A 17,315-nucleotide genomic window follows, 5' to 3' on the forward strand; every position below is an offset into this window, starting at 1 on the left:
AATGAATGCCTCTATGAAGCACTTGGTACACTTGCAATTTATTGATTTAAAAAATGTAGGCTTCTATTTCAATCTCTTCTCAGGTAACAGGCAATTATTTTACCAGCATTAAGTTGTTGTTGGTTGAGGGGAAAGATGGCAAGTTTAGAAGATGCAAAAAAAGAAACTTTAAAATGGATTTTTCTTTTATTCAATTCTCTTCATTTGATTCATTGAGACAAATTTAATGATTGCTCCAACTTGTCTTACTTAAAACATTGTAAGAAGTTCTTATTTACATCAGCCTCAGCCTTATTGCAGGCTATCTTCCTTGATTCATGATCATCATATCTATACAAAATGAACTCTTATGTTTTCTTCAAGGTTCTTCCTTCCTTTTTCCCAACATTGTCTTATACGTACCTAAACATCATCTGAACTCACACAACTGATCAGCGAATATAAAGAGGATCTTAATCTATTTAACAAATAGATTCAAAGTTGCCGTGTGTCTGTTCAGTAATAGATCACAGATGACATCAAAATGTGGAAAGAACAAAAAAGTGGCACACGAGGCGCAGCTGAGTGCGTCACTGATGGGTAATAACAATGGTTATGGATGCAAGTAGCCCTCTGTGTACATGTACTCAACCTTTGAATATCATAGACCTCTTGAATGATGATGGAGGTGATCAAAAGATGACAGCAGGGGTTTGATTGAGGTACCCAAGCATGAAAAATCCCATATGTCAAGCAACAATTAACCCCACTCTTCTCTTGGGAGTTCAGGGTACCCTCCAGGAGGTGGTGGTAACAATGAAGGAGGCAGTTGCCGTAGAGGAGGAAGACCTGGTGGTAAGGTGTAACTTGACTGTGAAGCAGATTTCCCTGATGCATCTTTACATTCAACCTTTTTTTTCTTTTTGTTGTACTTCTCCAGCCACTCTTTAAGTGTTGCCTGAGGTTGACCTGCCTGTGACTTGTCTGGTGTTTTTCCACCTAAGCCTAATAAACAAATATTCTGCCCACTAAATGCAACTTTAAAAAAAAGCTACTCAAATACACAAATTCTTATGTAACTATATGTAAGGCGAAAGTGGAAAAGTCAAAAGTCTATCATCAAAGGTCCTAAAAAGGAAGCCCATCCCTCAGAGAGACTTGCCTGTTGAGCACATGCAATGTCAACCTACCAAACAACTAAATCCCAAATGATCCCTAAATGTCACTACCATGAGAACAAATTCTTGGCAACAAACCACAAAAAGCACAATTCCATCCATATTTGAATTTAAACAGTCTCCCATTAAGATACCAACAGAAAAGGAACTGTTCTGCTATTGGAAACACAGTAAAACGTTTGAGGGCCGACTGAAAAAGGTGGGAGCAACTTCACATACTTCAGGGAATGAACTTGCAAAGATGGAAAGGGGCAAACTTGCAATGGGGTGAAACCTCCAGATACATTGTTACATTTGTTACATTTGTAACAAAGAATGATTAAGAAGTTTTAACCCTTTACACTATAATATCAGTATGCATATTCTCCATACTGTTCATCACACATTTCTTAAGGTGCTAACTAGGAGAATTTGGTTATCAAGCAAGAGCTTCTTTAGTTGGTGATCATTTCCTTCATTCTTGAGACCTTCATGTATGATTCAGAAGAGATATTGCAAGGAGAAATTAGATTTTATTTACATAAAAGGGTTAAACACAAACAGACTATTATTTGAACCCAAATTAAACAGAATGAAAATTACATCAAATGATAATATACATTTTTGTGCCTGCTTGTTTAAAACCTGTCTACCTTATCTAGGTAAAAAATGTATGAATAACTTTATCCTTACTTGCTTCTTGAGTTGCTAACAACATCTGTGGGCTTGTATGAGAATACCAGCAATTAGCACCAAATCCACGTGTTCCTACAGAAGTAAATTAATTACATTATGTTGTAAACTTCAGTAATAAATAATCAATATGAAGTTTTTAGTAACATGGACTACTCTTGTTACATGTACAGACATTCTGTGCAATTCACCAATTCACTACCAGTTCTTAAAGCAAATGTACAATGACCATTCCACAATAAAGAAAAAAATCAGCTTCCTCCTACATTCAAATTAGGCAGACACATGTTATAAAGGGAGGTAAGTTTCTAAAGAAACTGTTGTGCTGCATTGATAGGAGAGTATATTAAGATCATTTAGTAATATTAACTTTGTTGATAATGTAAATTGGCCACCCTAAAGATTTTAAAGCTGACATTTTGAATATTGGCCCTTCATCAGAGCAAATGACAAAGGGATGATGCTCGAAATATCAGCATCTAATGTTAGACTCATTATAGTGGAGCTCACAGAGCGTAGCCCCATAATTATACAAAGTAGTAGTAACCCATCAAGCCAAAAAAATTTGGATCTACGTATAACCGTATGACTGCACAAGGTGCTACTTTTAGCATGCGTGGTCAACTGCACCACGGGCACGCCAACGCCATGGCTTTGTTCAGTAGTCCAGTGGTCAGTGCACTTGGCTTCGAGTTGGACAACCCAGGTTCTAGTCCTGGCCAGGGCAAAGCGTTGTGCCCTTGAGATGTGCAGGGAAAAAAAAAAATGAGCTCCGCTTTTAGGCTTGGCTAAATCTATATATTATACGAGTCTGACAGGTATATTTTGGTCTCCTTATCTTTGAGCTGCACCACATTTTATTCAACTTTGCTGTTTTATATACACTTCTGCATCATGCATCTTAACCCTTTAACTCCCACCAGTGATCAATATGCAATTTCTCCCAATAATATCTTTACATTAACCAGCAAACAGGTAATGAGGATACTCAAACTTATTAGGTAGAAGTTGTAACACCTAATTCTTGTCAATAATTTACAAGGAAATGTGTAGCAGCTAGAGGGGAGAATTAACAATCAGATCTAGGGAGTTCAAGGGTTAAACCTTAACAATGGTCCAGATATCCTATTCCTCTTATTCACCCGAGTCCACCCCTCTTGTTTGGTTCTCGCTTCAAACGAAGCTAGAACTGATCAAATCCTTCCCTTTCATTGTGACCTTAATTCCACAGACATATAACTAGCTCACCAGTAGCAAAAAATTTCCGACAGGGTGGTTTACTTGTTTCCTCAGCCAAGAGAACTGCAGGATCTACATGTAAGTGGACAAAATTCATGATGAGCAAAAAACAGTCTACATGGATTGGAAGTAAACAAGTGACATATCGCTTTTTCCTACCTTTAAATGAATCGTAGTGAAGCTTACGATTTCGCTTGTGTTGCACACCATTGATATGATTTTTTCTCGTATGCAGAGTATCAGCGAAGGATCGGTTACAATATTCACAGTGATACCTTTTACCCATCCTTTGCAAACAAAATAACGCTGAAATGTCACATCCAAGCTGTTTCCGGATAAAGTAAAATTTTGGAAATTTTAAGCTGACGTACTGCAGCCATTTTGCTTAGCGGCCACACTGATTCGAAATATTGCAACCTGGCCATCAATGACTTTGGACAGTGCGAGGGTCGAGGGGGACTGGCGGAGGGGTTAGAAAAGCATAAAACTCCTCGAATGGGGATGTTTTGGGCCAATCTGGAAAAATGAAACAAATTTTTCAAGGAAACAGAAACTGCTTGAAATCCCAACGGGCTGGGAGCAGATTAGCAGGCCATTTATAGAACGCAGTCAAGGTGGGGGGGGGGGGGGGGGGGGACTGGAATTGTTTTGTGACCGCTTTGTTGAAACGAGGGCATTTTAGCGAGTTATCCATTTCTAGGTTTAGAACTCCTGAAAGAAGGTCTTTCTATTAGGAATTCTAAAATAAGAAATGCATTGTGAAAGTAAGGTGAGATATTTTTATTGAGAATTTGACTGTATTTTTACTTCCTAAGAACAGTCGTAAATATTCCCATACCGTGAAACTCGTATATTTCGCCATGACTCTTGTTTTGCAAGATGATCATCTCTTTGCTGGAGCTTGGGCTGCCTGTGGAGAGACTAGCTATAGCCATCGCGCTGATTTCGAAAGGAACCGATTAAAAAAAGAAAGGAAACCAACGCTATATTTTATGTTCGCCGAGAGAAAGGCTTTACCGTATAACAAAACTTTGGCGATTCAGTTATGTAGTTATACAGAGATTGGAACAGTCATTAATCTGACTTAGGACAACCTCAAAACTTGGCTGGTGTCCAACCTCGGATGAACCTCCGATTCATGAAAAGTGATTTTAGACAATGTGCTACTAGCTTTAGGTGGCGCCCGTTTTTACCAGTCATGTGACGCTTGGACGTTTCGACGTATTTGACTGATACACGCCTTTTCTGACATTCGATTTTAGATCGCACCTTTTTAAACTGTGTCTGTTGTTGGATTACAGCTTGAGTGGCGTATACATTTTGAACGGTGTCCGTTTTCTGGTGGCGTCATATTATGAACAACATCCGGTCTTTAGCGCACAGTGAGAAAGTACAGTAAATAGCACGAGCTAACGGAGGCTGGTCGAGTCACTCTGAGGCTTGGCCACACGCCGCAGCTTCCGCCCAAAAGTCAATAACTTGCATCTTTATCGGATCTTATCAAGCAACTCGATGTTAAACTTAATTAAGTAGAACACTGTTCAGTGAAGTCAGCATTTGACAATAATCAAACTGACAATCTCAAACAATTCATGTCACTTGTGGCTGGTTTATATTGGTTCTGGAGAACCAGCCAACTTAAGCTAGTTATTGAATTGAAAGGTGGCGGATTCAACGAAAGCGTCAGAATTTTACCGGATAGAATAACAGCTAACACTGCCACAGATAGCTCACTCACGCAAATTATCGCCCATCTTAATTGTTTGCAATTATAGCTCGAGGGCTTTTCTACCAAGAAAATTTTAAACACATGCAGAATCCATAGCCTCCCCATCCTTCTTCACGGGTAAGCGTGCTGTTCTGTTTGTTCACTAAAAGAGCGTGAAAATGGTAACAACAGCAAATTTGCAAAGAAAAAAATTCTGTCCCATTATTTCATTTCATTGACTTTTAGCGAATGAAAGGAAATCTTATTGGCTTGACTTTGTCTCTCGGTGATAAGGAAAAATGACTTTTTTTTTGGAGGTGCAATCAGTTTGAGCAACTTTTTAGCGTTCATGGCGTTGCAATTTGCCAGAGTTTTGTATGGTAGAAAAACTGACTTCTAAACGTTCTGAGTTTTTTCATTCAAGTAACTGCGATTAACAAAAGAAGTTTGGGTAGATTAGAAGACATACCGTGGAAGGAGAAATTAACTAATATCAAAGCGAGACTTAACCATAAATTGAAAAATGGTGGCTTGCGAAGAAAGGTATTGCCTTGACATCAACTCTTCCTTTAACAAAGAAAAAAAAATGTTTTGTGAAAAATCAGCTGTGTCAAAAATAAACTGAGAGGACCATCTCGAGACAAAACGTTTACCCTGTTTCGCCAGGGGACGAGATGTACATTTGGTTCATTCACCGGACTCAAAATTCCGTGTTTAAATCCTTGTAAAAGCTGTTTAAATAACTCAGCTGGTTGTCTATATTTTTTTCGCTTTATATTCTATAAGATAGGTATTTACTTAATAAACTTTTGACACTGTTGCCATTCAGCTTAAATAAAGGGTATTCCAAAAGACAACTCTGATGGACAGTGACAACATTTGACTGAATGATTGGGTCAGTAAGATTTGTGCGTGTAAAATTTGGAGCTAATCCTAGACTTTTATTGCATTCTGTCTGGAGAGATTAAATAAACAGTGAAGTTCCAAAACGGAACTAATTTCTACATGAATAAATCTAATTAGAATGGAGACCGTGCCGCGCCATGATCTCAGATGCGATCAGCTTCCCGTCTTTCAAAGCCTAACAGCTCGTTGGCTTGGTTCAAAGTTTATCATATTTTGTTGGGCTATTAGAGACTCCTATTTTGGCATAGTTTGGCACACCAGTCTCTTAAATTCCAATCTTGGCTTTGTTTTTTTGTTTTTGGTAATTTCCTTTGTGTAACTTAAGACTAAAGAATGATTGCAAAAGCAATTTAGAGAACTCAGATTTGAGAATTTCGATCAAGTATTTATGACTAACCAAGTGCACGTAAGGTTTAAGTAAGTACTTAGAGATTTAAGGCTAACCGTGGTCATTCCTGTATCGAGTGACAAAATATTCCATCTTGGTTCTTGCCTAAGAGGATGGTCTGTTCTTCATCCAAAGCTTCTCAAATCAATTTTCGAATTCTATATAATTATTAATTGAGCCAAATAGTGTATTTATTTCAAGTCTTTATTTCAAGTATTTAAGTCAATTTCATCGGGAACACTTAAACTAGAGTGCAAAAGCACCGGCAGTGAAGTTACTGTATTAATAACGGCTTAACTAAAAAAGCACTTTATTTAAACGAATCTTTGTTCGTGCTTAGAGTACCAGCTAACCTTCATTGTGTAACGGAATCTACGATCAGTTGACAATCAATTTTTTGCCTTACCTGTCCATTTACACAATCTTTTTTTTTCGTTTTTTTTTTTTTTTTTTTTTTTTTTTTTCCCTGCTGAGCATTATTTCGAGTCGATCGACAGCAGGACTTTTAACTATTTACCGTATAAAGTGTTGAGATGTTAAGCAACCCAAAAAGCAGTTATGCCAAGTATTAACGATGCAGTAAACTTGTAGCTTCATTTGTCGGGTGGGGAATTTTTCACATAAAGAATCACTCTCAAAGGACGAAGAAGACTGAAGAACACAAAATCAGTTTTTATCTTATTTTTAGGATTTTATCAAAGTTCCCAATCAGAGTGTTTTTGTTTTTTTCGTTTTTTTGAGGGAGTATCTGATCATTTGACCAGCCAAGAATGCATGGCAGTTTTCTGTGTTCATATTACTAATGACGTATTCTGAAATAATTTCTTAAACATTACTAAGCTTGTGGCAAGGTCCACCTGAGGCCATAAATATCTGCCCGCTCTTAGTTCATTTGGAAGTTTCACCTGGCTTCCGGACAGTGCGCACGGATCTGAAACTTGGTGGTAAAAAGGCAACTACTCCTTATTTGAGGTACGTAAAAGACATTCAAAGTACATGCACTACGTTTCCGTACAACAAAAGCAAAGGACACAATGTTTTAACGGGTATATATGACTCCTTTACTGCAGGAATTTGGTCGAATTTGAATTATAGCTCTTAATGGTTTTAGCTTTTTAGCTTTTCAAACAACTTGTTCAAATAAAAAAACAATGAAAGCCAGAAATCTTCAAGTCTATTTATAAAAAAAGCAAACATCGTTTCGAAAATAAAAGCTTCCTGAGTGGATGATTGAGATTGATTGAAAACTGAACTTATCTCCTAAGTCATTTATTTTGCTTCTCCAAACACAGCGTTTCAACATAGGCTTTGTCACTGAACCCCAGTTACTTCAGAAAACCTTATTTCCTGACATGTTGAGGATAAATAAAAATTATCTCAATTAAAGGCGGCAATGAAAAGAACGCCTGTAGAATTACTCACAGTTTTACGACTGTAGTAACTTATAGACACCTGAAATTCAGAAAAAAGTATATCTCTGCGATGACTGATTAATCATTGTTTCGGGAGATCTTTTCCTCTAGAACAGTTCCCTCGTTAATTCAGAATTGTGATCCACGGTGAAAAGAATATTACTCTTGATTCGTTACGGAACATACTATTACGCGCCAAAAAGTTAGCTGTAGTCATTTTGTTGGGTACTCAAGGGGAAGTAAGAATTTTTAAGTGATTTTCTTTGTTTCCACGTTTGTGGAAATTATTCACCATTAAAAAAAAAAAGATGAAAAAAAAGCGTATATTATAATTTCCTAAAGGCTTTTTTCTTTCCGTTTTTTAAGTGAGAAAAAGGTACAGGTTTCAGAATTTGAACTGAAGAATTTGCATTAAATATTAATGGAAACCTAAAAAGAAATCAGTCAACTCTTGGCTAGAATATCAAAATGTTTGAAAAAAGGTTTGATCGAGTCAAGATAGGTTCACCAAAAAGAATTTTAAGGAAAAAACCACTACATTCGTTTCTTTGCGTCTTTCACTCTAAGTTATACAACCTGAGCCACTTCAAAACAACCTGTAAAAAGTACAATCCTTTCTTACACCGGTGACATCATCTTGGCAATTATGAGGCCATCCTCGATTCACTGTCTTGTAGCAGGCCTTAATTTTTTGTCCAGTTTTGAAGATTTTATAAACTCTTGGCGATCTCGTATTTGAAAGTTTTTTTTTAACATGTCAAATAGACGCTTTTGTCAGCGAAAAACTTAACGCAACGAAACAAATGAGTTTCTGGTAGTTACTGTATTTATATTACCAATGACAACAAATGAGAAGGTTTTTACTTCTTAAACACTGTTACCATTTTAGCAAGTCCACATTTAGTCGTAAACATTCAGCACACGCGTTGTTCCTCGGAAATCTCATTGAATTAGCGAACAAAGGATAGATTTTGGGTCGGGAAACAATGCATTTAAAGCGAATCTGAGAGGCAACAGGTTGTTTTGAAATTCAAGTCAAGAGTTCGCATAAAGTATTAATGATTTCCTAAAACACTTAAATACAAGTGGCAAAAAAAACTCACTTAGCAACGAAATTTTTTATTTTGATGAACACTTTTGTTGTAGCAACTGTTTTTTTTTTTTGGCTTTTTTTTCGCTCAGTTCTTAGTTGTACAACCTTGTGAGACACCTTGCACGCTGTAGATAACATCGTTGATTGAATAAATGACATTGAGGTCATGAAAAAGCTCAATCTGCGGATAGTTTTACAGTTCTTTTAAAAATCTTGATTTTTCGATATTTATGATATACAAAACACAAAGGATGAATGACCAATACGATCACTTAAGTAAAACGCTTGAAACAGGGTGGGAATGTGGCCACGCACACAGTGCCTGATGGGAAGGTTGGGTTTAATATAGTGAAACATTTAGCGGCTTCGCTGTTTTCTGTTCGACTGTATATTGTATCACGTGTTATAAATGACAATGCATTATTCTGACGGCTTATTGATATTTGTAGGTTCTTCAGAATGATTTCAATTTTGAGGATCTTGGTTTTCATTTTGGTTCAAGGACATGTGGTAAGAGATGTATAAACAACCCACCGATTTCCATTCATACATATATATATATATATATATATATATATATATATATATAAACATCAAAAAAGTATATCTTCAAATCACTAACAAATTAGATAACTATGAGACAAAGAATGTATCGTTAGCAGAGTCTTGCAGGTGGGTTTTAGATGTGAAACAAAATCCTGAGAAGTGAAAAAGATGAGTTCATTAACAAATAACCAAATTTTGGACAAAAGCCATCTGATAAGAATATATTGTTTAGTATTTGCAAATGAGTCATCGGTGGAAAGCATAAAGATTTCTCAAAAAACGATCTGAATTCAGATAATTTCCCTACCAGCAGACCAGGTATAAAATTTATTTTTCCGTCACGAGCCCTTTAAACCCTAAGAGTGACCAGCTCTAATTAATCATTAAGATCATGCAGGAGCCCATTACCCGGATTCTCCATACGAATTGTACCCTTGAGTCAACCCTGTCCCGTATCTTTTTATTTTTAGAACTGAGATATGTGGGGGGGTTCTTTAATTTCCCGTGAAAACACGCTGACATTCGCATAATTGAAATACTTTTGTGCGGCCTGCATGTGACGTAAATAATAGAGGACCACAGCTCTCTTATGATTGGCTATTATGTAAACACCCGCGAAAAACCCCGTAGGAACTACTTCTAAAAATAAAAAGATACGGGACGGGGTTGACTCAGAGGGTAAGTGGGGAAGATGGAAGCTCCGGGTAATGGGCTCCTGGATCATGAGAGTAGAGGAAATGGTCGCAACCTAAGAAGCTTTGATGGGTAAACAAATTCTCCTTGTCAGTACCGAAGGAAATGTATAGAGACGGCTGTGGAGAAAATGGATACTGATCTTAGGCTGGAAAGGGTTAACGAGAATCTGGCGTTATGTATAGAAAACATCCTTCGAGTAGCTGACAGTTATTTCAATCATCTTCTCTTGTTTGCTTAACGACGTAATGCTACTCTAAAGAAAAGTAAAATTTCCTCGGGCTAACCTGTTTTTAGGAGGGTTCATTGTGTAACTAGATTCACATATTTGTACCGCGAGCTTCTCCCTACAATGAAACTAACCTTTGAAAGGTTAGTTGGTTAACAATTATTCCATGAGCGCGTGTTGGATGTGAGATGGTAAATAGCAATCTCTTATCCAACAAATGCGAATGGAATGATTGTTTTAAAAAATTTCGTCAAATCCTGAAAGTTTGGATATTTCGAGCTTTTTCAGCTCCGTGACAATAGGTGCGATACATTTCCATCTAAGATGGCTCGGAATTAAAACACTAGAAATGCAAAATTCGGAGTTAAAAATTAATTAATTGGAAATATTCACTATTTTTTACCTATTCTATTAGCTGTGATTTTACCGAGATTAACTGTTCAGAGAAACATACAGAGAATATTACCCAAAGGACAAGCGTAGAAGGTTCTTCCACTCTCCACAACCGTTATTCTTCCATCTGTCACTCCTATATATCCAGTTGACTTCACCCTATCTGTTTCATTAACCGTTTAAATGAGCGCAATAGAATGGGTGTGAGTAATCTTTACCACTTGAATGATATTACCAAAAAATGTGCACTGCATCTCAGGTGTGTGACAGGGAACTTTACCCGGTTTCCATGTTCAGAATGGATATTGACGAGAACCAGCCGATTGATCTGCCGGAAAACGGCAAAACTAAGCCTCCCCGAGGAAAATCAGATGGTGAAAGGTAGGAATTGCTGCAAACATTATGTAAGAAAGGCGGCGGAGCATTCTGAAACTTGGGGGAAGGCTTATCTTTCACTCAGCCATGCGCATACTCCTACTCAAATTTCCCAAAATGCCCTTTGCGTTGTTCGGTGGAACAAGCAAACCTCTTTGCACTCTTCATAGTTTCGATTGAGTCCGTAATCAATGTGTGACTTTTAGCACAGTCTTTAATTTAATTTAATCTTTCACCTTCTGGTGATATTTTCTTTGCTATAATTGGCTGTAGTGATTGCTTTGGTTTTAGTTTTACGATCCAGTCGAAAAGCACCCTATAAATATCGCCGATATTTACGGGGTGCCATATAGGTTATTTCAGTGACTGTATGCAAACACAAACAAACCAGCGACAACAGGCAGTGACACTCTTGGAGCGTTTATAATTAGTCGCAATTGGCCGGATAGATCAGGCGGTCTTCAAAGTGAGTAGCCAGTTTCTCGAGAGTTTCCCTATACTTTTTGTGCAAACTACATGATAATGATAGATAAAAGGTGAAAATTGACTTATCTCTCTGGGAAATTCTGATTGATAAAAGGAGTTTCTGAAGCAATCTACCAGTAAGGTCAATCGAATTTTGAAAATTGTTAGCTACCCTCAGTCTCCACTTCTCTTACGATTTATTTACGTCCATAATAACAATCGACGCTGCGACCTAAAGAATCACTAATGGCTCATTCAGTAATTCCAACGATTACAAATGTTTCTTTCATCGTTAATACTTTTTTTCATTATAAATATTATCATTTATCCCCTTCTCAATTCTTTCAGGCGCGCTGTTGCTCCAGCAGTTGATGAAATTACTCCTGAGAATTTGAGAGACGGCATTGCTAATGCCTATGGTTTCGAAAAAGATCCAAATGATTACCGGTGGAAAACACTACCAAGTTTTGAAGGTAAAATCGGCAAACCAGGCTGGGCAAACGCTGCAAAGTTAGCTGAGGACTTCTTCAGAGCCAACAACGGCCACAATACGCCGTGGAAAAATTTATTGGATACAAAATCCGAACTCGACCTCCTTTACATCACAGCTGCTAGATACCTTTTTGTAACCCATGTTCTTTGGGTTCAAAGTAATAGACAGTTAATTGCTTGCAAGGAAAAGAGAGACAAATACAGCGGCATTATTCAAAGCTTCGAGATCCCTACGACAGCTGGAGTGTGTTTTCCTTTACCTTATGGCAGCGCCACCTACAAGTCAGACTACGACGTCGGACTCATCGGAGTAAATTCTGGAACCCTCACACAGAGCTTTAATCAGTATTTTCAAGCCGCGGCCCCGAATGGATTTGGCAAACCCTCAGAGCTTGTATTTGACACAAATGTTTACGCCTTCACTCTGGAATTCGCCATGCCCGCGATGTTTCTCAAGCTACCCGAAACGTTTGCTGCCAAAGTTGCGAAACTTGAAACAAAAGTGAAGTACAAAATGCAAGAATTGGCCAGTGCTTATTATAAGATGTTCAAGTACAACAACAATTTTTTTCAAGCGTTGACGACGTCAGCTCAAAATAACATGAAAGCTGCGCCTTTGCAGGTTCTGAACGAGTGGCTGACAGCGTTCGACAACATGAACACCGCTGAAAATTTCAGACAAGGGGCAAGATCCGACCAAGCCTTCAGACTCGCCCACAATAATAGGTACCAAGCGTTTGTGGCAGCCGTATCACAAAGCGGAGGATATGCACCAAACGGGATAGGTGATTAGTGATACGTAGTGCATACTAAAAAGCCTCTAAAAAGACTTGAAATTATTCCCTATTGAATGTTTAAGGTAGTTCAGCTTGCATTTGGTTTTGCTTCGTTATCATCTTTGATTGGTCTAGAAACCCACTCCACTCTCTAGACCAATGAGTCGAATGTAGAGCTCAAGTCAAGCCCGTTTTAGGTACTCGCGTCTTCCCGCGCCTAGAGCAGTTTCCTTGTTTATTGTTAATATTTACCCCATGAGTTATCATTGGCCACTTAAAATCTACGACAGATAAGTGGTCGATTGATTTGGTTGTCAAAACAAGTTATGATGAAAAAGTTAAACTAGAAATATTCCAAAAAGAGCTTTTTTTCAGTTTTCACTGGATGACTAACATCTAGCTCAGTGGTTTGATAGAACAGGAACATTTGAAAACAAATACCTCGGGCGCTTACATTCAAGAAATAACTATGTTGCATCTTAAACTAACATAACATGTGATACTGAGTTAAAACTAAGTTTAAGCAACGATTGACTTGTACAATTCCTGCCTCAACAGACAACGTCGTGAAGGCCCTACTCTACGCTGCAGAGGCATATCACACCCGCGGCGCCATACGACATGTGGTACAGGGTATGCAGATGAAGGCGATCGAGAGGGGCGAGTTTAACACACCGCTATTAACTTATGACCTGTGGGTGTCCATGATCGAAAACTGGGGAGATGCAAATAAGGAGTACGCACACTGTGGCCCAAATGTCTTCATAGCGGCGTGCTTAAACAAGATGAGTAAATACCTGTGGAGGATGTTCAACGCGATGCGACTAGTCCGTGTCCGTCTGCCATCTAGAAGCAGTCAGGGATTGCTAGCCTTTGGTACAACTGATGACCCCGAGTCAGCCACGCAGCAATGGCGGCGCAGAGGTGCAAATGCAGACGCGAAAAGCTATTACCTGTTTTTGAAAAAGTTCGAATGCAATGCCATGATAAACACACAGACACAGGGAGTCGTTGCCAACACCCGTTTATCCGTGAATTGTATGACAAACATCAACAACAAAGTCAACGCCTATAATATAAAGTTGGCAGGTCTTGTGACAAACAAGGACGGAGAAGGGATGTAAGCCTCAATCTTTTTGTGACGACCCCAAGAAACAAGTGATAAATTCTCCCAACAAAGCCAATCCATTGTCAAGCAACAGGTGGGAAGACTTAAGGAAATCATCAGGAGACCAAAATCGTGTTGAAGATACGTCTTAATTCTCACAGTTGATTTTAATTTTAACCTGTAGGGATAATTTCTAATCACATGTAAGTTGGGTGGCTATCATAAATCATCGGAGCAGTATAGAAGGTCTCAAGAGAAACTTGGCCGTTAGGCATAAAAATTAACAATTTTTAACCGTTAGTCGTCAAAAGTAACAAATTTTACTGTAGGTCCTCAAAAAAAGTTAACCGACAACAATGGAATGGTCAAAATTTTAAAAGTTAGCTGTAAAAATCATCACTCCACTGAGACTCTCACTATAGCTGCAGTGTTATATTTTGCTATGAACTTACTTAATATATTTAAAGTATATATAATTACTACCTGTGTTATCTTAAGTTAAGGTAAACGAGTCCTTCACTGGTGGGAAAAATTGACGCAAAACAGATAAAATGTCTTGCAACATGACGACTCAATAGCAAAAATATGAACTGATAAGAACCAACATCTACAAAAACTGGAGATAACTCGCAATATTGATGTTTGAATTTCCTACTAGGCGCCGTTTTGGATCGTTTGACGTCACACGGTTACCATTATGGATCAATTTCAGTATCTAAGTAACTGCGCTCCTACCCCTCCCCTAATCCAAAATTTACACCAACTTGCTAGAAGTTAATTGTTGTTGGGTCAGAGGAGGGGTGAGTGCGCAGCTGCTTAGAGACTGACATTGATCTGCCATTATTGTGATCAAACAACAGCTCCTAGGACCGCAGGAGTTCTGATCAGGGATCATGCAGATCATCTAGAAAACGTCACACGATCCAATTTCTCCGCACGCACTAAATTCTATAGTTTCAAAAGGCCAAGATCTGTTTGTTTTTTTCCTCACAAAAAATTTTTTTCCGCACTGATGCAGACAAATGTTACTGAACAGATCATCTTTGATAATTTCACGACAATTTGTTCAAACTGTGCGAGGTGGTTTTGTATAACGATTGAGAGGAGCCAATATACGCCCTCGTGGCATGGAGGCCTTTAACTCCCGAGATCTGATTACTATCTACCTCACCAGCTGCTTCACATTTCCTGGTTAATTAGTCACTAAAATTTGGTGCTAGATCAAGATAATAATTATCTGATAAGTTTGAGTATTCTCATTACCTGTCTGCTGGATTATGTATGGATATTATTGGGAGAAGTTATATGTAAATCACTTGTAAGGTTAAAAAAAGAGAACGCTCATATTCAGTTATCTTTGATTTAAGATAGTCGTTGCATGAAAAATATCTGAGATATTCGAGCTCCAAAACCAAGAGAGAAAACTCTCGATTAAAAATTTGGTCAAAGATTGATAAAAGAATCCATGATTGTACTTTGGAATCAACGATAAAGTAGTAATGATAAATTGATTGACGATTTCCGTTTTTCGCCCTTACACAAATTTAAACTTTGCCTACCAAATATAATCGACTAAAATTCGGAGTGTATATTGTTATCATCAACTTATTTTAATCGCATTTAACCAAAAAAAAAATTAAAAAGCTTAAAAAAGCCAACAGTTGTACTAAACACTATAACAACAAAACCAGGATTACTTTCTCATATGGATTATTCCTCGTGCAAATATCTCTAAGACAAGCTATTGATGACAGCCTTGTGCATCGTGTTGAAATAAAAGACTGTTGGAACCAACCCAGTGGTGAATCTTTTTTATCTTTCTGGCCATATTCACACCAGTTTCAGCTACAAGGTATTTCTTAACCTCGAGCCCAGATCCTACGAGTGACATTGGCCAAAAGGAGATTGGAACATAACTTGGAATTTTACAAAAATCGAATGGTGCAGAGATATTTCTTAGCTATAATGGTAAATATCAATCAGATTTGGTTGTGAGCAATGGCTACGGGAAAAACTAAAAACTACGAATAATTCAGTTGTTGATTTCCTTGAAAATGTTCTTCAAGAACATTATCAGGCGTTCTCCTTTTCCAAATTTCTTTCAACTAAAAACTGGGAAACTGCAGGAAGTGGCCCTGGTTTAAATTCATTAATTTTCACAGTCGATTAGTCTGACTTAATTCAATTTTTTGGAGTTATAGAAGCAAGTAAAACAAAACAAAAAACAAAAAATAAATAAATGCAGGCCCAGCAGAGTTCGTATAAAGTGTTACTATTTCCTTTTTCGAGTCACGAACGCTCGCACTTTTAGATTCCATCAAATGAGCCGTTTTTGTTTCGTCCACAGTTGTGCAACCGGGGTCGCCGTAGGACCCTTTCAATACAATGAAACCATGCATATAACTTGTAGTAACTTGTAGTAATATCACCCACAATCTCTTATATTGTAGATACGCTGGCTGAATAGTCAATTCCTGTTTATCTTTTTACGATTAGTGACGCTCAGTTGTGGCCAGCGGTATTCTAAGGATAAGGAAGTAAAGATTTCATTTAATATCAGCTTGCCCAGTCAACTAAGCCGATTTCCACGAAGGCGCGTTGTTACAGATACCCAATTTAAAGTCTAATCAACAACATTTTCATAAGTAAATTGAAATATTAAAGGATGCAATCGCGTAATAAAAAAACTCTACAAGATCTATACTCTAAGATTTAGCTATGAGAGGGTGTGAGCGTTTATTTTGATTTTAAATGATGATAGAGATTCCGCGCTTAAATGAAGGTCTTCTGGAGATGAGTTCAATAGTTTAGCGCAGCACCACCGTAACATAAACTTTTTTTCGAGGTATTTGGTTTTGGGTGTATACGTAAATGCAACTGCAGTGAGATAGAAGAACCCTTGAGATTTTATTTTGTCAAGTCTCATCATAAAAGCGACCGATTTTGTGGCAAAAAACCTAAGTTAATGTTAAATCGAAGAAAACGTTGTAAGCTAACGTCGAGCTTAAGAATTTCCATTAAGTATTAATAATGGTTTACAAATCAGTTCATTGAGACAACTCTTTCTTTGTGCTCAGGGAACCAGCTAACTTACAGTGTGACAGGGCACCAAGGGGTATCAATGAGGTGATTGTTTACCAAGCAGGTTGAGATTAAAAGTTTGGTCATTTTACGGCTAACGATTCTAAAATTTTTTTCCTACTTAACTTGAGTTATCATATTATCCATCCGGTGCCGCACGGACAATACCGTAGAAGGCCGGACGGGTAGAATTTAGCCGATCTGGAAAAAGCCGTCCTGCCACACCATTGATGCAAAAAAATGAGTGACAGCATGGAACAAAAATGAGGAAAACAAGTTATGTTTTTCGATGAATCGTGAATTCATGTTCTGACCTGGAAAGATTAAAGAAAAGTCTTTATTGTAGTATCCCAGTTTTTGGTTTTTCCTGCGCACGCCAGTCTACTCCGTCCTATTTTAGTTACAACAAACGTTTCTAATTTTCAAAACCTTAGTTAGTGGTCATATGACAAAATACTCATTGACTGAGTTAAGACGGGCCAGCCCTCCCCCCCCATTCGATAAGTACATATTAGTTTACAAGGAGGGAACTGAGCCAAGTGTTTTTTTTTTTTTTAAGTACCAGAATAGAGTGTGTAACCG

The 17,315-nt window shown here is 37.9% G+C and overlaps 3 protein-coding genes across 3 annotated transcripts in view; 2 read left to right on the plus strand and 1 right to left on the minus strand.

Moving 5' to 3' along the window:
• Positions 1–167: 167 nt before the first annotated feature.
• On the minus strand, positions 168–3,557 carry LOC113667422 (zinc finger matrin-type protein 5). The gene is made up of 4 exons (XM_027183242.2): positions 3,228–3,557; positions 3,078–3,140; positions 1,830–1,904; positions 168–984 (listed from the first exon to the last, which is right to left on the minus strand). Exons 1-4 carry the CDS (start codon positions 3,352–3,354, stop codon positions 740–742), a joined length of 510 nt encoding a protein of 169 aa, XP_027039043.2. The 5' UTR covers positions 3,355–3,557; the 3' UTR covers positions 168–739.
• Positions 3,558–6,942: 3,385 nt separating this feature from the next.
• LOC113667423 (uncharacterized) overlaps positions 6,943–17,315 on the plus strand; it is a 30,549-nt gene continuing 20,176 nt past the window's right edge. The window contains exon 1 of the mRNA XM_089190680.1: positions 6,943–7,042. The gene's annotated coding sequence lies outside the window, so the exon portion shown is untranslated. The remainder of the gene's footprint in view (positions 7,043–17,315) is intronic.
• On the plus strand, positions 6,972–15,446 carry LOC149036238 (uncharacterized). Its single transcript, XM_089190677.1, has 5 exons — positions 6,972–7,042; positions 9,025–9,085; positions 10,696–10,817; positions 11,625–12,553; positions 13,103–15,446. The coding sequence occupies exons 2-5, from the start codon at positions 9,035–9,037 to the stop codon at positions 13,666–13,668; spliced, it is 1,668 nt and encodes a 555-aa protein (XP_089046803.1). The 5' UTR covers positions 6,972–7,042; positions 9,025–9,034; the 3' UTR covers positions 13,669–15,446.

The sequence above is a fragment of the Pocillopora damicornis genome, chromosome 12, assembly GCF_964200805.1.
Source record: "Pocillopora damicornis chromosome 12, jaPocDami1.2, whole genome shotgun sequence".
NCBI classification, from domain to species: Eukaryota; Metazoa; Cnidaria; class Anthozoa; order Scleractinia; family Pocilloporidae; genus Pocillopora; species Pocillopora damicornis.